This window comes from Bufo gargarizans, chromosome 3 (genome assembly GCF_014858855.1).
Source record: "Bufo gargarizans isolate SCDJY-AF-19 chromosome 3, ASM1485885v1, whole genome shotgun sequence".
Taxonomy (NCBI): Eukaryota; Metazoa; Chordata; class Amphibia; order Anura; family Bufonidae; genus Bufo; species Bufo gargarizans.
The window spans coordinates 200,465,200-200,484,786 of NC_058082.1; the positions used below are offsets into that span (position 1 = coordinate 200,465,200).

General features: G+C 44.7%; 1 protein-coding gene across 1 annotated transcript in view; it reads left to right on the forward strand.

Moving 5' to 3' along the window:
* Positions 1-19,587, forward strand: part of OCA2 (OCA2 melanosomal transmembrane protein) — a 439,010-nt gene that overhangs the window by 149,553 nt on the left and 269,870 nt on the right. The window contains exon 3 of the mRNA XM_044285952.1: positions 15,690-15,782. Within this exon, the coding sequence (XP_044141887.1) occupies positions 15,690-15,782 (93 nt within the window). The remainder of the gene's footprint in view (positions 1-15,689; positions 15,783-19,587) is intronic.

Below are 19,587 nucleotides of genomic sequence, written 5' to 3' on the forward strand. Positions count from 1 at the left end.
GGGTTAATAACTACAGTGAAGGGCCTAGCTGTCTGGGCAACCCCACAGATCATCCATAACGGTGTCGGCCGCAGATCATCCATAACGGTGTCGGCCGCAGATCATCCATAACGGTGTCGGCCGCAGATCATCCATAACGGTGTCGGCCGCAGATCATCCATAACGGTGTCGGCCGCAGATCATCCATAACGGTGTCGGCCGCAGATCATCCATAACGGTGTCGGCCGCAGATCATCCATAACGGTGTCGGCCGCAGATCATCCATAACGGTGTCGGCCGCAGATCATCCATAACGGTGTCGGCCGCAGATCATCCATAACGGTGTCGGCCGCAGATCATCCATAACGGTGTCGGCCGCAGATCCCCCTCCCCGCCCAGCGCAGCCTCCTAGCTAATTTATTCACTTAACTTGCCTCTGTGTAATTGCAGAGAAGCGCCTTATTGTTTTCATACTCTAAACCAACAGACAGCAATAGCTTTATTTCACTGGACAGTTGCCATTTACCTATATGGCTTACAAATATCCCCCGGAGCCAATACATTAGACTGAGGAGAAACTGTACAACAGTGGAACAATTTGAAAAGGAGGCAAGCAATCTTCATATGAAATTTGAAGAAAAAGGATATAAAAGAAATTAATTCGAAAAAACAAAACGCGGAATAAAGCAAGTTGAGAGAAATACGGTACCCTTTTACAGAAGGTTAGAAAAAAGATAAAGAAGAGGAGGAAATAGACTTCAAAGTCCCCATAATCGCCCAACATTAATGATGAGGAAAAAAATATTTTAAAACGCCATTGTGAAATTTTTGAAGCAAGACAAGATCATAGGGGAAAAATTATCCCAACACCCTAGTTTCATTTTTAGGAAAGCAAAAAACATAGGGAATCTGATTGCTCTCTCTGTTAAAATAAAGACCATTATGTGTGGAAACCAATGTAGCCAAGACACGAAAGGTTTTATAATTCATTATTTTTTTTTCCCCCCCTGCAAATTGTGCAAGGCTTGCCAACTTTTGAAATGTAGCAAGCCCATTGTTAAGCTCAATACTGGACAGAAAACATATAAAATTAAGAGCCACCTCACATGTCATTCAAGTGGGGTTATTTATTATATTAAATGCCCTTGTGAAAAATTATATGTGGGAAGAACGAAAGGACCCTTAAAAATCACATACAGTGAACACACAAGGAATATAAATAAAAAATGTGGTCACCCACTCATGCCATTTTTAGAGAAAAACCTTGAGTTTTTTTTGGGGGGCATTGAACAAATAAAACTGGATCCAAGAAGGGGGGGTTACATTAAACTTATGTCCAGAAATTAGAGCAAATGGATTTACAACCTAAACATTCTCGCACCTGGGGGGCTGAATCAGGAAATAGAGCTGTTTGCTTTTTCGTAAATAGAGAAGTATACAGGTCCTTCTAAAAAATAAATTAGCATATTGTGATAAAGTTCATTATTTTCTGTAATGTACTGATTAAACATTAGACTTTCATATATTTTAGATTCATTACACACTAACTGAAGTAGTTCAAGCCTTTTATTGTTTTAATATTGATGATTTTGGTATACAGCTCATGAAAACCCAAAATTCCTATCTAAAAAAATTAGCATATCATGAAAAGGTTCTCTAAACGAGCTATTAACCTAATCATCTGAATCAACTAATTAACTCTAAACACCTGCAAAAGATTCCTGAGGCTTTTAAAAACTCCCAGCCTGGTTCATTACTCAAAACCGCAATCATGGGTAAGAGTGCCGACCTGACTGCTGTCCAGAAGGCCATCATTGACACCCTCAAGCAAGAGGGTAAGACAGAAAGAAATTTCTGAACGAATAGGCTGTTCCCAGAGTGCTGTATCAAGGCACCTCAGTGGGAAGTCTGTGGGAAGGAAAGTGTGGCAGAAAACGCTGCACAACGAGAAGAGGTGACCGGACCCTGAGGAAGATTGTGGAGAAGGACCGATTCTGCAGAAGCAGTGGACTGAGTCTGGAGTAGAAACATCCAGAGCCACCGTGTACAGGCGTGTGCAGGAAATAGGCTACAGGTGCCGCATTCCCCAGGTCAAGCCACTTTTGAACCAGAAACGGCGGCAGAAGCACCTGACCTGGGCTACAGAGAAGCAGCACTGGACTGTTGCTCAGTGGTCCAAAGTACTTTTTTCAGATGAAAGCAAATTTTGCATGTCATTCGGAAATCAAGGTGCCAGAGTCTGGAGGAAGACTGGGGAGAGGGAAATGCCAAAATGCCTGAAGTCCAGTGTCAAGTACCCACTGTCAGTGATGGTCTGGGGTGCCATGTCAGCTGCTGGTGTTGGTCCACTGTGTTTTATCAAGGGCAGGGTCAATGCAGCTAGCAAAATCAGGAGATTTTGGAGCACTTTATGCTTCCATCTGCTGAAAAGCTTTATGGAGATGAAGATTTAATTTTTCAGCACGACCTGGCACCTGCTCACAGTGCTAAAACCACTGGTAAATGGTTTACTGACCATGGTATTACTGTGCTCAATTGGCCTGCCAACTCTCCTGACCTGAACCCCATAGAGAATCTGGGGGATATTGGGAAGAGAAAGTTGAGACGCAAGACCCAACACTCTGGATGAGCTTAAGGCCGCTATCGAAGCATCCTGGGCCTCCATAACACCTCAGCAGTGCCACAGGCTGATTGCCTCCATGCCACGCCGCATTGAAGCAGTCATTTCTGCAAAAGGATTCCCGACCAAGTATTAAGTGCATAACTGAACATTAATTATTTGAAGGTTGACCTTTTTTGTATTAAAAACACTTTTCTTTTATTGGTCGGATTAAATATGCAAATTTTTTTAGATAGGAAATTTGGGTTTTCATGAGCTGTATGCCAAAATCATCAATATTAAAACAATAAAAGGCTTGAACTACTTCAGTTGTGTGTAATGAATCTAAAATATATGAAAGTCTAATGTTTATCAGTACATTACAGAAAATAATTAACTTTATCACAATATGCTAATTTTTTTAGAAGGACCTGTATATATCCACACAGGAAGGGATTACACCTAAGGTGGTTGTGTTTTATGTACATTTGTTGTATTCTGTCAGTCAGCACGGGTTCGGCGTCTTTTCATTATTAGCCTTTAGCAAAACTAAGGGTATTGGCAGTTCACCCAAAATGGCGAGTTCCATCGCTGCTGGGTTCGTGAGGGTTAAGTGCTTATGATGGCCGTGCGTGTGTGTGTGTGTGTGTATATGTATATGTGTGTGTGTGTGTGTGTATATATATATATATATATATATATATATATATATATATATATATATATATATATATATATATATATTTATATTTATATTTATATTTCTCTTTTAAATACTAAATATGTCTTATATGGAAATGATGGACAATGGCTTCTGTCACCCCACTAAAGTGTGTTTTTTTTTTTTTTTTTTTGGGCTAGTTACATTCCTTATAGCGCGATATATGAGAATATAATGTTGTCACTTACTTTCATTCGGCCGTTTCTTGAGAAAACAAAGTTTTATAATATGCAAATCCGGTCTCTACCAGCAAGTAGGGCGTCTACTTGCTGGTAGCCGCCGCAAAAAACGCCCCCTCATCGTTTTGATTGACAGGGCCAGCCGTGATCTCCTCCTCCGGCCTGCCCTGTCAGTATTTCAAAAATCGCGCGCCTCTGTTCATTCGGCGTAGGCGCTCTGAGGTGAGGAGGCTCGTCTCCTCAGAACTCCCTCAGTGCGCCTGCGCCGATGACCTCACCGAAAGAAGACGTCATCGGCGCAGGCGCACTAAGGGAGTTCTGAGGAGACGAGCCTCCTCATCTCAGAGCGCCTGCGCCGAATGAACAGAGGCGCGCGATTTTTGAAATACTGACGGGGCCGGCCGGAGGAGGAGATCACGGCTGGCCCTGTCAATCAAAACGACGAGGGGGCGGTTTTTTGCGGCGGCTACCAGCAAGTAGACGCCCTACTTGCTGGTAGAGACCGGATTTGCATATTATAAAACTTCGTTTTCTCAAGAAACGGCCGAATGAAAGTAAGTGACAACATTATATTCTCATATATCGCGCTATAAGGAATGTAACTAGCCCAAAAAAAAAAAAAATGACTTTAGTGGGGTGACAGAAGCCCTTTAATCAAATACCATATTTTGTACATAAATTTTACTGTAGTTTAGTCATTTTCTTAATTTCTTCAAATGATATTAGAATATCACTCTGTCAGGTAGTATATTAAAATATCTGAGGACAGTTTCTTGGTTTGAGTATGTTGGGATTCTAGGTTCAAATCTAACGAAGATTAACATCTGCATGGAGTTTGTATGTTCTCCCTGTGTTTGTGTGGGTTTTCGCTGGGTACTCCTGTTTCCTTCCATACTCCAAAGACATACTGATAGGGATTTAGATGTGAGCCCCATTGGGGACAGCATTATGACAATGAGTATTAACAAGGCCCTTAAAGTTTTTACCTTGAGCTGCTCAATAATACAACCAGGGTTTTGGTTAAGACGACCCTTCCCTATTTTTAGGATGGTGAAGGATTTCTAATTTTAGCCAAGGTTTTAGCCTTTGGACATGACAAGGAATAATTCAATTTAAGCAATTTCTGAAGATAATTTTAACTCTCTGCAGCTACAAGAATAATTTTCTCTAGGACACAGGTGTTTCTACCAACATATTCAGCTGAGAAATACACAAATACACTTGATACTCAAAAGAAAACTATGTCCCTTAAGATAACTATGTCTCTGAAGTATGTGCTACACAAACTTCAGAATTAATTTCTACCATATATGGAGCATTTCCCCCCCCCCCCCCGGAGAAACATCTTTTGGTCAGGAGGCATAAATAAGAGAAAGACCTAAGGAATATTTTCCCCGGCGCCTCCACAACGGCATTCACAGGAGGGTGTCCCCGCCTCCAGGACAGGAAACAACGAGGAAGCACAGGATTTAAGTAGCCTCCTCCCCTTACCTTACCAGTCGTTGTTTCCTGTCCTCGGACGTGCGTGGAAGCCACTCCTGGGGTTATCCAGGAAATTGGATACCGCACAGGCCTGGTCCTTTCCCTGTCGTTCAGGAGGGCCGGTGCAGGGATTGGGGGACTCCGGGGACGCATTGCCTCCCTTCCTCGATCCTGCGGAGTAAGCCCTGATTTCAGGCATCCCCGGGCTTGCGAGTCCGCCGGAACTCGCGCGGTATCAGGCGTGGTGACGGCAGCGGAGCGAGATCTCCTTGGGCAAGAGATTCTCGCGAGACGGCTCCTGCGCGCGGCGGGAGATTTAAAAAGAAGCATCACATCCACCACCGCCGGTGATCTGCAGAGATGCCTTCCAGCGACAGTCGTCCAAGCGCTCCGGTGATCCCGCTGTTTCGGCCCTCAGCCCGGTAAGCCTCCTCCCGGGGGGGGGGGAGGGAGTAATCCCTATTCTTTTGTCTTTTCCACATAGGTATATAGGGTTATGGAGTCCCGCACCTCTCCTCCCCCTACACGCTGGGTGTCCGTAATTTTACTATACTGACCCCTCACCACCCTTACTCTGGGTCCCTCCTTTGTCCTATACAAAGTTTGTTTTATTCCTTTTAGGACAGTGAGTCCAGAAAGCTTAAAACCAAAGGGGATTCGGGGCGCAGGAAGTGTGGTGGTTGCCGTAAGGGCTTGGTGTCAGACCCAAAAAAGACCCTCTGCCCTAGATGTATTGAAAGGGTTATCGCTGAAGAATCCCCTTCCTTCGTGGAGTCCATGCGAACCCTCATTAGAGAAGAGATTAAGGCTGCAGCTGACTCTAGACAATTGGCGCCTTCCCCTGGGCCTTCCCGTTCCCTAAATCTGGAAATATCAGAACAAGTGGATCTGGATGAAGGGGAGTTGCTGGATGATCAGGTCTCCTTATCCTCTGAGGAAGCTGCAGGGAGGCCTATGTGCTTTCCCGAAGAAACTCAATCCCTACTGAAGGATATTAAATCTACCCTAGGATTGGAAGATGTAAAAGAGACTCAGTCCCTTCACGATCAAATCTTTCAGGGCTTGGGGGAGAAAAAGAAGAGATCCTTCCCCATCCACAATAATATCAAAGCCCTTATTTCCAGGGAATGGAGGGATCCTGATAAAAGGTGGACTGTATTGGCCGCCTTTAAGCGCAAGTACCCCTTTTCAGAAACTGACTCTGATTTGTGGGATAAAACTCCCAAAATAGATGCGCCAGTGGCCCGTATTTCAAAAAAATCCTCGCTGCCTTTTGAGGATATGGGTCTCCTAAAAGACCCAATGGACAAAAAATGCGAAAATCTATTAAGGAAATCCTGGGAGACAAATACAGCGATGTTGCGCCCCAGCATAGCGTCCACTTGTACGGCCAGAACCCTCTCGGTGTGGCTAGATCAGCTAGAGAGCAATCTGTCGGGGGGTACGTCCAGAGAAGAGATCTTAAACTCCCTTCCCTCCCTAAAAAGAGCATCCAATTTTCTAGCAGACGCCTCGGCCGACTTGGTTAGACTCTCTGCAAGAAGCAGTGCTTTAGCCAATGTGACCCGTAGGGCGGTATGGCTCAGTTCATGGACTGGGGACGCAGGTTCTAAAAACCGCCTGTGCTCCATCCCATGTGAGGGAGATAGATTGTTTGGCTCTGCTCTTGATGACATTCTGGAGAAGGCCTCCGATAGGAGAAAAGGTTTCCCCTCTGATAACCGTTACTACCAACAGAGACGCTCCTTTCAAAATCAAAAAAGGTCAAGAGCAGATCAGAGTAAAAGGGACGGCTCAAAAAGATGGCAACCTTCTAGAGGTAGAGGAAGGGGATACCTTTTTAAGCCAGAAGCCTCTACCCGCCCTACCCAGTGACACGCTAACCCAGGTAGGAGGCAGACTAAAACAATTCTCCTCCGCCTGGCAAGAAATTCACGCCTCCCCTTGGGTCACTCGTACCGTAAGAGAAGGCCTAAAGCTAGAATTTGTTTCCCCACCCCCAAAACATTTTTTTATCGACCAAAGGCAACAGCCCGACAAACAGGCATCCCTAGAGTCAGAAATAACTACATTAATCCTCAAAGGAGTCCTCATCCCTGTACCGGAAGAACAACACGGCAAAGGATTCTATTCCCCTATATTTTTGATAAAGAAACCAAACGGCTCCTTTCGCCTAATAATACATTTAAAGTCCTTAAACAAATCCATCATTTACAAGAGATTCAAAATGGAGACCATAAAATCTACCACACAGATCCTTCCGCAGGACTGCTTTATGGCTACCGTCGACCTTCAGGACGCTTACTACCACGTCCCAATATACCACAGGCACCAGTGTTTTCTAAGGATTGCAATTTATTATCAAGGAAAATTGTCCCTTTTTCAGTTCACAGCCCTTCCTTTCGGCCTATCCTCTGCCCCCAGAGTTTTTTCAAAAATAATGTCAGAAGTCACGAAATTTCTTCACCTTCAGGGGGTACAGATCGTTCCATACCTGGACGACTTTCTGGTGTTTGCGGAGTCGCGCCAACTTCTACAATCACGCTTCAAGCAAATCCAGGACTGTCTTACAACTCTAGGGTGGATAATAAATCCAAAAAAATCAGACCTTATCCCCAGTCAGGAAAAGGTGTTTTTAGGGGTGCTGTTGGACTCAAGGCACCTAATGTCTTTTCTTCCTCAAGACAAACAATTTCACTTAATCCAAACAGTGTCTCTTTTCCAGCAGAGATCGATAAGTGACATCATGGCGGTACTGGGACTGCTAACAGCCGCAATCCCGTCAGTAAGGTGGGCCCAGAGTCACACAAGAGTCCTTCAGGCCTTTCTCCTATCCTCATGGGACGGAAAGAACTCGTCTCTAGACAGAAAGGTTCACGTTCCCAGACAGGTAAAACAGTCACTAACTTGGTGGAGAATAAAAGGAAACCTGAGCGTAGGGGTTCACTGTTCAAGAGATGTTATGGTCATTACAACAGACGCCAGCAACTCAGGGTGGGGAGGTCATTCTTCAGGATCAGTAGTTCAGGGATCCTGGGAGAAAGACATGCAGGACGCCTCCTCAAATTTAAAAGAGCTGTCAGCTGTCCACAGAGTTCTCCTTTCCCTTTACAAAGTTTCCTCTCCAAAACACGTAAAAATATTGACAGACAACACTACAGTACGTAAACAAACAAGGGGGAACCAGAAGTCGCTCACTGGCGGAAGTATCAAAAAACATTTTTTGTTGGGCAGAAAGAAGCCTTCTGTCCCTTTTCGGCAGTGCATATCAAGGGGGAAAAAAATGTGGTGGCCGATTATCTCAGTCGACATCTCATAAGGGAAGCCGAATGGTCCTTAAATCACCACGTCTTCAGCCAGATCTGCCAAATGTGGGGGACCCTAGTGTTAGATCTGTTCGCCACCAAAAGCAACAGGCAGGTCAGAAATTTCTGTTCCCTCTCGCAAAAGGATCATCCGGTATGGCTAGACGCCCTCTCCCGGCCGTGGCCAAAACAGCTCCTTTATGCCTTCCCTCCATTCAGCCTCATTTCAAGAGTCCTGGTAAAGGCTCAGGAAGAAAGGGTCCATGTAATTATGGTGGCCCCCTTCTGGCCAAGAAGGGCTTGGTTTCCACTCCTGCTCAAACTGTCAGCCGGTGTTTATTGGACACTGCCATCAAACCCGGACCTACTCCACCAGGGACCAATAAATCACCCCAGTGTAAAGCAACTCAGTTTGACGGCCTGGAATCTGAACGCCTCCTGCTAAAACGGAAGGGCCTGTCGGATGCGGTTATTTCCACGATGCTCAAAAGCCGGAAACCCGTAACTTCCCGGATCTACCTGAGAACCTAGAATGCCTTTTTGTCCTTCTTGGGAAGTGTAGATTTTCCTGATGTTCCTCAGGTCCTCCAGTTTCTGCAAGCTGGGCTAGAAAAAGGCCTCCGCCCGTCAACTCTAAAGGTACAGATCTCCGCGCTCAGCGCCTTCCTGGACGTAAAACTGGCAGATTCCCCTCTGATCAAACGTTTTTTGAGGGGGGCAGTAAGAACTTTGCTCTTCCCTCGTCCGGTGATTCCTCCCTGGGACTTGGGCCTGGTTCTTTCTGCTCTCACTACTCCTCCGTTTGAGCCAATTGATAATATCCCTCTAAGGCTCCTCACCATGAAGATGTCTTTTTAAGTTGCCATAACCTCTGCCAGAAGAGTTGGGGAAATTCAAGCATTCTCTTGCAAGCCTCCCTATCTTACAATTCTGGATGATCGTATAATCCTCAGGCACTGTCCTGCCTTTCTCCCAAAGGTGGTATCCAGATTTCATCGTGAGCAGGAAGTCTCCCTACCTTTGTTTTTTCAGTCTCCATCTACTGATTCGGAGGGAACTCTCCATAATCTGGACGTCAGGAGATCAGTCCTTTCTTACCTACAAGCCACTAAACCCCTAAGAAAATCAGACCCTCTTTTTGCAATTTCAGGGCCCTAATAAGGGGCAAGCGGCTAGCAAATCAACCATAGCTAGGTGGATTAGGAACATAATATCCTCTGCCTACGTTACCAAGAACTGTCAGCCACCAGAGGTATTAAGGGCTCATTCTACAAGGGCAGTAGCCTCATCCTGGGCAGAGACGAAAGCGGTCCCTCTGGAACAAATCTGCAAAGCCGCCACATGGGCCAACCCTATGACTTTTTTTTTTTTTTAGGCACTATAAGCTAGATGTAGTAAGGGATCAGGACTTGTCCTTTGGTCGTGAGGTTCTATCTACTGTGGCCCCCCCCTGATATTGATTACTCTGTTAGTCCTCCTGTGAATGCCGTTGTGGAGGCGCCGGGGAAAAGGGTAAATTACTCTTACCGGTAATTGGATTTTCCAATAGCCTCCACAATGGCATTGGTTTCCCTCCCAAACTTTAAATGTAGACGAATTATGTAATTTGTTTACTATAATATATAATTTTTTATGCATCACTTCTGTGTCCTCTCTTATTGACTGGTAAGGTAAGGGGAGGAGGCTCCTTAAATCCTGTGCTTCCTCGTTGTTTCCTGTCCTGGAGGCGGGGACACCCTCCTGTGAATGCCGTTGTGGAGGCTATTGGAAAATCCAATTACCGGTAAGAGTAATTTACCCTTTCAGAAGATCAGTGGTCCAATATGCAAAATAATTTCCTACTTTATCCTGTGGTACATAGACTTTCACAATCATATATATTCTTCATAGGGTATATAAAACTCCTGTTCTTCTACATCATTAGTGTTGAGCGCGAATATTCGAATATCGAATTTAAATTTTAAAAATTGTGGGCTCCATAATGAAATATCCCTGGTATGGCTGCTAACAGTCTGATATGAAATAGAATTAATCAATGCACTTGGTAACAATATCTAAACATGATTAATTTCTCATTTACAGATTTTTGCTACCTGGTCTGTCAGCCTAAATTGCTGTTGTAATAGTGTATACATTAAGATTATTTATTCATATTTTTTTTTATTTTTTATTTTTGTTATAGCAAACTATTATCTTTAGATATTCCTTTCTATATGACAAGAGGTACACATATTTTCTTTTAAAACTTCAGTGGGGAGTAATGGGGGGAGGTCTGGGAGTTGGGTTAGATTTGTATTTTTATGTTTTACAGTAAATCTTAAAGATTATCTCATAAAAAAAATCTTTCAAGTACAGATCCTTATTTTGAATGTTCTACTGTCTCCAATGAACCCAATGTCGGCATATAAAGTTGTACCGAAATACATGCGCATCAGTCCTTTCCATTATGTTAGCACATCATAGCAGTCCAGATTGTGCAGTTATAAAAGCTAACAGCGAGGGAACGAGGGCAGTAGGAAAATAAAAAAATTGAGATCTGGAGTCCTTATGTGCAGTACTACTCATGTAGTACTGCAAATAATGCTGCAGGTTTTTGGTGACACATTTCTGTAGTGCAGCGGTCCCACTACATTTTTTTGTAGAGGAGTAAAAAAATACTCCCCTTTAGCATGTTTGAGGAGTATTTCTGGCCAACGAAGAGTACAAAAGTTGCAGTAATTCATATATGTAATACGTATGCCTACATAACGTTAAGAGTGTGCTATTTATGCAGGGAACCATTTCAAGCTCACTAGGAGGTGCTGGCAAACTTTCCTGCCACTGGGAGATTTGCCAAATTATCAGTTTATCTGGGAGGCCTTCACTGTTTCAGGCAACCTCTCGGACGTGGCGGGAGAGTCTGCACGCATGATATTACCCATTGGTACCCTACAAATGATGATGAAGCAGGCCACTGCGCTCAGAGGGGTTCAGTATTAGACAAAATGCCCAAACCAGAGTGGCAAAACTTTGAAGGATTCGCAATGCTGCACCACAGCCCCGTTTTTTTTGTGACTTGTCAGGGTTTTACCAGTCAAACCCCCACAGTTAACAAGATACTATAATCAAGCTCTAGTGATACACAATCTATGTTTGAAGGCCCCCTTTAAGTTGCCTCACTAGAACAGGCAAATATGTCCAATGTGCACACAAAATGGCCTGCAAACTCCCTATATAACATTGCATGTGGTCATAAAAAGGATTTGCGACAGCTCACTCGCTTGTATCTGGAGTCATCTCTTCACTTCCAATATAAATCAGCTGAGAACATGCAAGTGATTACAGGCAGAGAACATACCAGAGGTTTGTGTACTTGTATATGGGGACCGGCTGCAGCACAGCTTGCAGGAAGTCGCCACGTGTGTAGTCTGGAAATACTTGCTAAACATCCCAACTCCCGCCACACTGCTCCCTCTGCTGGCCACATACAGGAAGTTCTCTCTCACAGACTACATGGCACAAAGTGCGCTGATCATGTGCAGTGAAAACGTATGCATATTAATATTAATCGGTCTTTTTTCAAAGAGTAAAAGTTCCTGTGCAGGCGTCTGACTCTTGTACAGGTGTTATTGCGACCTCTATTCGGGTGCATATTATCATACTATTCTGATATCACCGTGAGCCTTATTACTATTCTGTTACATTATTGTGAAGATTGTCTGTGCTGTAACTTCACTATGCACATTTATACCACTATTGTGAAATCACTGTGTGCATTATAACTGTGTATTGGTGAAACTAACATAATCATAAGCATGTCATGTTGTGAACCTGCCACTGAAATTGGACATGGTGGGGTGGGGTGGGGCCCCATGGATACTTGCTACGACCTTGTGTAGAGGATATCAGAAATATTACCATTGAGCCCTCACTTCTACTTGCTGGAATTATGAGATTGTAACATCAAGAAGCGGGTTTAAGACTGTTTATAATACGTTTGTGGTATCGGAAGAAACACTGGTAAAATGTACTAATTTATATGTTGATGTGCCTGTTATTTCTCTTGTGAGAAAGATTTCCACAGATTTTACACTGATCATAAAACTAAGCAGAATAGATTGCTCTTTTCAGTGCAATTGGGGTTTCTCTCTGTGGCAGATTTGTGCAACTGTAGGCATTCAGCTATAAGTCTGTCTTTACTTTTCATAGGGATAGTTTCTAGTGGTCCTAATTAGACATGAGCGAATCAAAGTTGACGAAGTGGAATTCGATCCAAATTTCAGGAAAAATTTAATTCGGAACGAATCGGAATCTCCTCACGATAAGTGGTAACAAATCAATTTTTTTTCCCTAAAATGCCTACTGCACGTGTTGGCAAGGAATTCTGGGAATGAGGGATCACCCACAATGCCATGCATGCAGCCAATCAACAGCCAGCCCTTTGATGTCACAGCCCTATAAATAGCCTCAGTCATCTTGATTTCAGCCATTTTCCAGTGTACTTAGTGCAGGGAGAGACGTCAGAAGGCACTAGGGACAGTGCTAGGAAAGACTTTTCAAACTTTTATTTTGCTGTATAGAAGTTCAGGGAAAGGATAGGGAGGAATCATTCCACAGTATTGAAGCAGAACAGGGTTCAGTAGGTGAGTTCACAGCCTGAGTAATAGGAACAACATAGGCTGACATGCGACGTTTCCACCCGTTGGAATTCCACCCTCCATATGTTGGACAGACTATATGAACGGAGAAGCCATAAACCATTTCTTTATGATCCAAGTGGACAGGAGTACTCCCCTGTGTAACTTCAATGTCAGCCAGTGGCACCTCATTCGTGACACCTGCTGTTTGCTCAAGCCCATTGAGGAGGCCACGTTATTTGTCAGTAGTCAGGACTACGGTATAAACGTCATTCCACTGCTTCATGTCCTGGAACAGATGCTGGTAAATCTGGCTGGTCAGAAGACTGGAGACGTGGTGCCTAGATCCCACGGCCACATGAACCCTGTTGGGGCTGAACTGGAGAAGTAGAGGATATTGGAGCACAAGCAATGTGTAGCAAAATGGGTGGTTTTTATGCACAGGTGACAGGAGGAGCAGGAGCAGCCAGAGGAGCTACAGAGCGATGAGGAAGACTAGGCAGAGGACCCAGACAGACCATGGCAGTATGCCGTGGAGATGGATGCAGGGAGTCCCTCCAAGTCACTTGCACAAATGGCCCCATGCATGCTCACTTCCGTAGTAACAGCCGAATTGTCACCATTCGGCAGAGGGATGACTTTTGGCTCTCCACCTTGTTGGACCCTTGCTACTGGTCCAGAATGGGGGCCTTTTTTTACACCCGTTGAGAGGGAGGACAAACTGAACTACTTTTGAGACATCCTATGTAGTCAGTTGGCCGCTTCCTATCTGTGCCATCGTCCATCCTCTCGCTGGTCTGACCGGGGGGTCCCTCTGCACTCACATTCCTCTGCCATGGCTGCTGTGGTGGGGTAGGAGTAGTTCCAGCTCGATCAGCAGTAATTTGAGTCTAGAGTCACTAATGAGCAGCTTTTTTCACCCGCCTAGTGAAGAAACTACTTGCCAGTAGCAGCAGCTAGACCTGGAGCAGGACCTGAACCAGTAGGTGGTGGCATACTTGGACAGCACCCTGCCACCCTACATTGAAGATCTGCTGGACTATTGGGCAGCCAAACTCTATTTGTGGATGCAACTGGCTGAGTTTACCCTGGAAAAACTGTCCTGCCAGTAGTGTGGCATCAGAGCAGGTGTTTAGTGTGGCGGGGGCCATAGTTTACCCCAAGAAGAACTTGCCTGTCCACCCAAAATGTGGAAAGACTGACCTTTTTGTCAAGATGAATCAGGCGTGGATCAGCCAGGATTTTCACCCACCAATGCCTGATGCATCAGACAAGATCATCCATGGTGCCACACCAACACTTTGACAAAAGAGACCGGTTTCTTCTGGCTACCTCCCTCAACTTCTATTCTGATGCTGCCACCTGCCCGATGCCACACATCTGATGCCAAGTGCTCCTTTTTTCACCCACCATCTTCAGCTGGCTCTGGTATTGCCACCCACTCTGTCAACGGGTCACTCTGTGGTCTCCTCCTGCTGCTGCTGCTGCGACCTCACCACTCAGGTCTCCTGATGCTGCTGCTGCCACCTCCACACTGTCATTGTGTCGCTGCAGCCACATATACCTTGTCATTGTGCCACTCTGTGGCATCCTCATACTACTTCCACCTCACCATTATGTCATAAGGACACTCTGTGGACTTCTCATGCTGTTCCCACCCTCCCCACTTCATGACGGGGCCACCATTTTGCCTTTCGGCCTGGCTACCTTCATCATTTATTTGACCCTTCTAATCTGTCAGAAGGGAAGGAAAATGAGTCACAATGGATCCTGTCTATGTAACCGCTCTAAGGCCTGCATGACATTTTGCATCAGAATTGGCTTATGATTTAATAGCCAAAAGCAGGAGTGGGTACAAAAACAAGAAATGCAAATATTCCATTCACGTGTCAGCTCTGTTTTGGATCCACTTGTGTGTTGTTTTTTTTTTTGTTGCTTTTAGCAATACTGATTGGATTACTGACCAAACGCTGACTGAGTGAAGGCGTATGCTACACAGACCGGATCCGTTTTTTTGTGGGTTATTGTTCTGATGGATCAGAGGAATGGCAAAATTATCAGTGACTTCAACACAAATTTACTGCTGACACCCACTCCACTCTGTCAGGGGGCTCTACTTGTATAAGCGTTTAATAGAGTAGGTTCTGTAGAAATCTATGTGGAATCAGTGAATTGGTGTAAAAGGAGTGCGCTCATTCACGCTATAGTAGGATCTTGGGCCTCTGCACAGTTCTTTTATACTAGGCGCTAACATTGACCTGCAAAGCTGAGTTCACACTCGAGTTATTTGGTCAGTTTTTGCCCTGTAACTGCCCTAATGAAGTGTGCAGTGATTTCTAAGAGCGACACCTGTCATCTACATGTCATACTGACTCTCAGTATTATTTCACTACCACAGCAGACTCCCTATGCGGATTACTGCAAGGCACAGCGTTCTACACCACTATAAAGGCTCTCTGCAACCATGATATAGCCTTTTTAAACTTTTTATTATTATTATTATCAAACCGGCCGAATCAAATTTTTAATTTTTTTTTATTTGCTCATCTCTAGTCCTAATGAATCTAAACACCAAGGGTGGTGCAAATGTGTCCTTATCAGTAGTAAAGTAAACCTCTGTACTGCACGAGTGGTTTAGTCTTGATTGGTGAAAAAGTACCATAAAGTATGTGCAGGAAATGTTTTTCCAAGAATAAGTGTCCGCTATTTGACTTGAAGTTATCTATTTTCTGTATCCAGTATATGATGTATCAAGACTTTAAGGTTATTTCTATATTTAATTTTTCATATGCTTTCTTCATTTTGTAGGTATCCATTTAATCTTTTTAAACTGTACAGCCCAGTGAAAGACAGTTATACAGAGACGACGCCTTTGTTAAAAGTGCACTCAGAAAACAAAAGGTAAGTTTCAGCTATAAGATATGTATAAATGGAATAGCTGGGTCTTCTTTTTGTATATAAAACCTTTGTCTTAGGCCTCTTTCACATGTCCGTGACCAGATGGTCAGGGGTTCATCTGATGTCCGTGTGTCATACATATTCCATAGACACTGCTAGGCTGAAAATTAATTTGCTGAGCATATTCTAACAGTCCATGAAAACCACAGGCCAAAGCGGACATAGGCCGCGTGCATTCCATGTTTTGCAGAGAAGATGTGCCGGCCCCTAATAGAACAGTCCTATCCTTGTCCATAATTCGGACAAAGATAGGACATGTTCTATTTATTTTTTTGCATGGTCTATTCTCTTCTGCAGAGGCCTCAGACTTATCATTACCTCAAAGGGAATATAGGATAGATAGGTCTCCTATCCAAACCTGTATATCCTCATAGTTATTCCACAACCTCCACACGCTGTTGTTGCAGATGTCTCTCACTACAATCACCGCTGTTCACACTATAGCAGCATGTCGTAGATCCCGGTTGACAGCAGATGTCTCCCTGCAATCAATGCTGTACACACTCATCGAGGGTTGTAGCCCAGATGTTATAAAATGGCTCTACTGAGAAATGTACGCTGTCTGGCAAGTCAAAAAAGAGAGATCTCTAAATGGAATATAGAGGGAGGTAGTGCAGACTGATGGTGCCGATGTCCATCATAATCAGCCTGACAGGGTGTGGAGTTTATGGAAAAAACTAGGGGATAAAGGACTGCATAGGAGACCTCTCTATCCTATATTCCTTTTGAGGTAGTGGTTAGTCTCTGAGGCCTCTGCCTTATTTTTGGATGAAACGTTAGAGCCGGTGACTCGTGGCATTTTGCAAGCAAGTTTAGTCAGTTTTGTCTGCGGTTGCGTTCAGTTTTTTCCACGCAGGTGAAATGCATTTTGATGTGTTTTTCACACGCGTGATAAACTGAAGGTTTACACACAACATCTCCTAGCAACCATCAGTGAAAAACTCATTGCATCTGCACTAGTTATTAACTGAAGCCCAATTCACTTCTATGGGGCCAGGGCTGTGTGAAAAACGCAGACTAAGGCCTCATGCACACGGACTTTTTTTTCACGGTCCGCAAAACGGGGTTCCGTTGGTCCGTGATCCGTGACCGTTTTTCCGTCCGTGGGTCTTCCTTGATTTTTGGAGGATCCACGGACATGAAAAAAAAGTCATTTTGGTGTCCGCCTGGCCGTGCGGAGCCAAACGGATCCGTCCTGAATTACAATGCAAGTCAATGGGGACGGATCCGTTTGATGTTGACACAATATGGTGCCATTTCAAACGGATCCGTCCCCATTGACTTTCAATGTAAAGTCTGGAGTTCTGTTATACCATCGGATTGGAGTTTTCTCCAATCCGATGGTATATTTTAACTTGTAGCGTCCCCATCACCATGGGAACGCCTCTATGTTAGAATATACTGTCGGATATGAGCTACATCGTGAAACTCATTTCCGACAGTATATTCTAACACAGAGGCGTTCCCATGGTGATGGAGACGCTTCAGGTTAGAATATACAAAAAAACTGTGTACATGACTGTCCCCTGCTGCATGACTGTCCCCAGACCCCCCCCCCCCCCCTGTTTTTAACTCATTGGTGGCCAGTGGGCCCCCCCTCCCCTGTTGTTAACTCGTTGGTGGCCAGTGTGCGCACCCCCCTCCCTCCCTCCCTCTATTGTAATAATAGCATTGGGGCCAGTGTGCGCGCCCCCCCAACCCCCCCTCCCTCCCTCTATTGTAATAATAGCATTGGGGCCAGTGTGCGCCCCCCCAACCCCCCCCCCTCCCTCCCTCCCTCTATTGTAATAATAGCATTGGGGCCAGTGTGCCCCCCCCGATCATCGGTGGCAGCGGAGTAGAAGATTCATACTTACCTGGCTGCTGGCTGCTGCGATCTCTGTGTCCGGCCGGGAGCTCCTCCTACTGGTAAGTGACAGGTCTGTGCGGCGCATTGCTGTCACTTACCAGTAGGAGGAGCTCCCGGCCGGATGCAGACATCGCAGCAGCCAGCAGCCAGGTAAGTATGAAAATCTTCTACTCCGCTGCCACCGATGATCGGGGGGGGGGGGGTGTGTGCGCACACTGGCCCCAATGCTATTATTACAATAGAGGGAGGGAGGGGGGGGGTGCGCACACTGGCCCCAATGTATTAAAACAATAGAGGGAGGGAGGGGGGGGGGGGTTGGGGGGGGCGCGCACACTGGCCCCAATGTATTAAAACAATAGAGGGAGGGAGGGGGGTGCGCACACTGGCCACCAACGAGTTAACAACAGGGGAGGGGGGGGCCGCACAATGATATTCAAACTGGGGAGGGGGGGGGTCTGCCCCCAGCTGCCTGGCAGCCCTGATCTCTTACAGGGGGATATGATGGTACAATTAACCCCTTCAGGTGCCGCACTATCATATCCCCCTGTAAGAGATCGGGTGCTGCCAGGCAGCAGGGGGCAGTCTTGTACACAGTTTGTAGTGTATTCTAACTAGAAGCGTCCCATCACCATGGGAACGCTTCTGTGTTAGAATATACTGTCGGATCTGAGTTTTTGAGCATGCGCACTTCGCTCAATGAGGCTGAATCGAAAAGTCTGCACGGGCGCATCAGGCACAGGCCTGTGCGCACGCGTGAAATTTTAGAAAAGGAGGGGGGACTGAGGGAGAGCCGGAGGCGTATTTCTTCACATTCAGGCGGCGCTGAAAGGATCAGAGGAGGAGCTGGGCACCAACGGCGGCGGCGGGCGGCATGTTCAGACCAGGAGAAACGCCCTGGGCACCTTATCCTCATGATTGACAGGTTAGATAAAAGTTTTTTTTTATCAAAACGAGCCAGCAGATTTCGCATATAACAACACCATTGTAATCACAGGGGCTCCATGGACAGAACTATAGTTTTAAAAGTGGGGGTTAGAAAGTGGTGACAGAGTCCCTTTAAGTAATAGTCTATTGCATTTGTCTTGGTTGGTTACCTATTGGTAAGTGGTTTTGGTGCAGACATCAAATTTCAGAAGCATAAAATTCAGATTAAACAGTCAATCAAAAATAGACCTAGAATTTTTTTTATTTCTGTAGCTTTGGGAATGTGTTATCACAGAAAGTCTGGTTAGTGAGGCTGCATTGTGGTGGAAAATGATTAAAGAGCAGAATTCATGACCAGAAAACACATTTATAAATATTGAATGGTGAAAGACTTGTAGAACAATAATTTGCTGCCTATTTTCAGAACACTTTGTCTTTTTCCTTTTATGTTTCTCAAGAAAATTGTACCTTGATTGTGTACTTAAAGCCAAGCTTTTTAGTATGTGTGTTAGGGTTCTTAACATCCTATTTTTAGAAGTCCATCTCTATTCAGGACTTTCTGGAGCATATAATTATTAATGTAAGACATGATATGTGATTTGCTGGGAATGTTATCAAAGCCATTTATTTTGATTAATAGAATCTGACAGAAAATTCTTTGTTAGCCAGCCAAATAAACCAAAAACTGCCTCTCTTGATGAGCATTTTGATGACTAATATTTTGGTGTTTGGTTCCCAAGCTACTAATTTCACTTTGTTAATCAAAAATTTCTGGCATGGGGTGTCCTTTATTCATGTTTCACAGTATGCCTTTTACAGCTTATTCTAATAACATACAATAAATTGCAGGCAAACTCATTTTGCACATGTTGATGAAGAGATGAAGCCATCAGATGGAAACCAAGGCTGAATTTGAAGGATTTTCAGAATTTTAGTAGTATAAATGATGCTTCTTTTAATTCAGAGTGACTACCT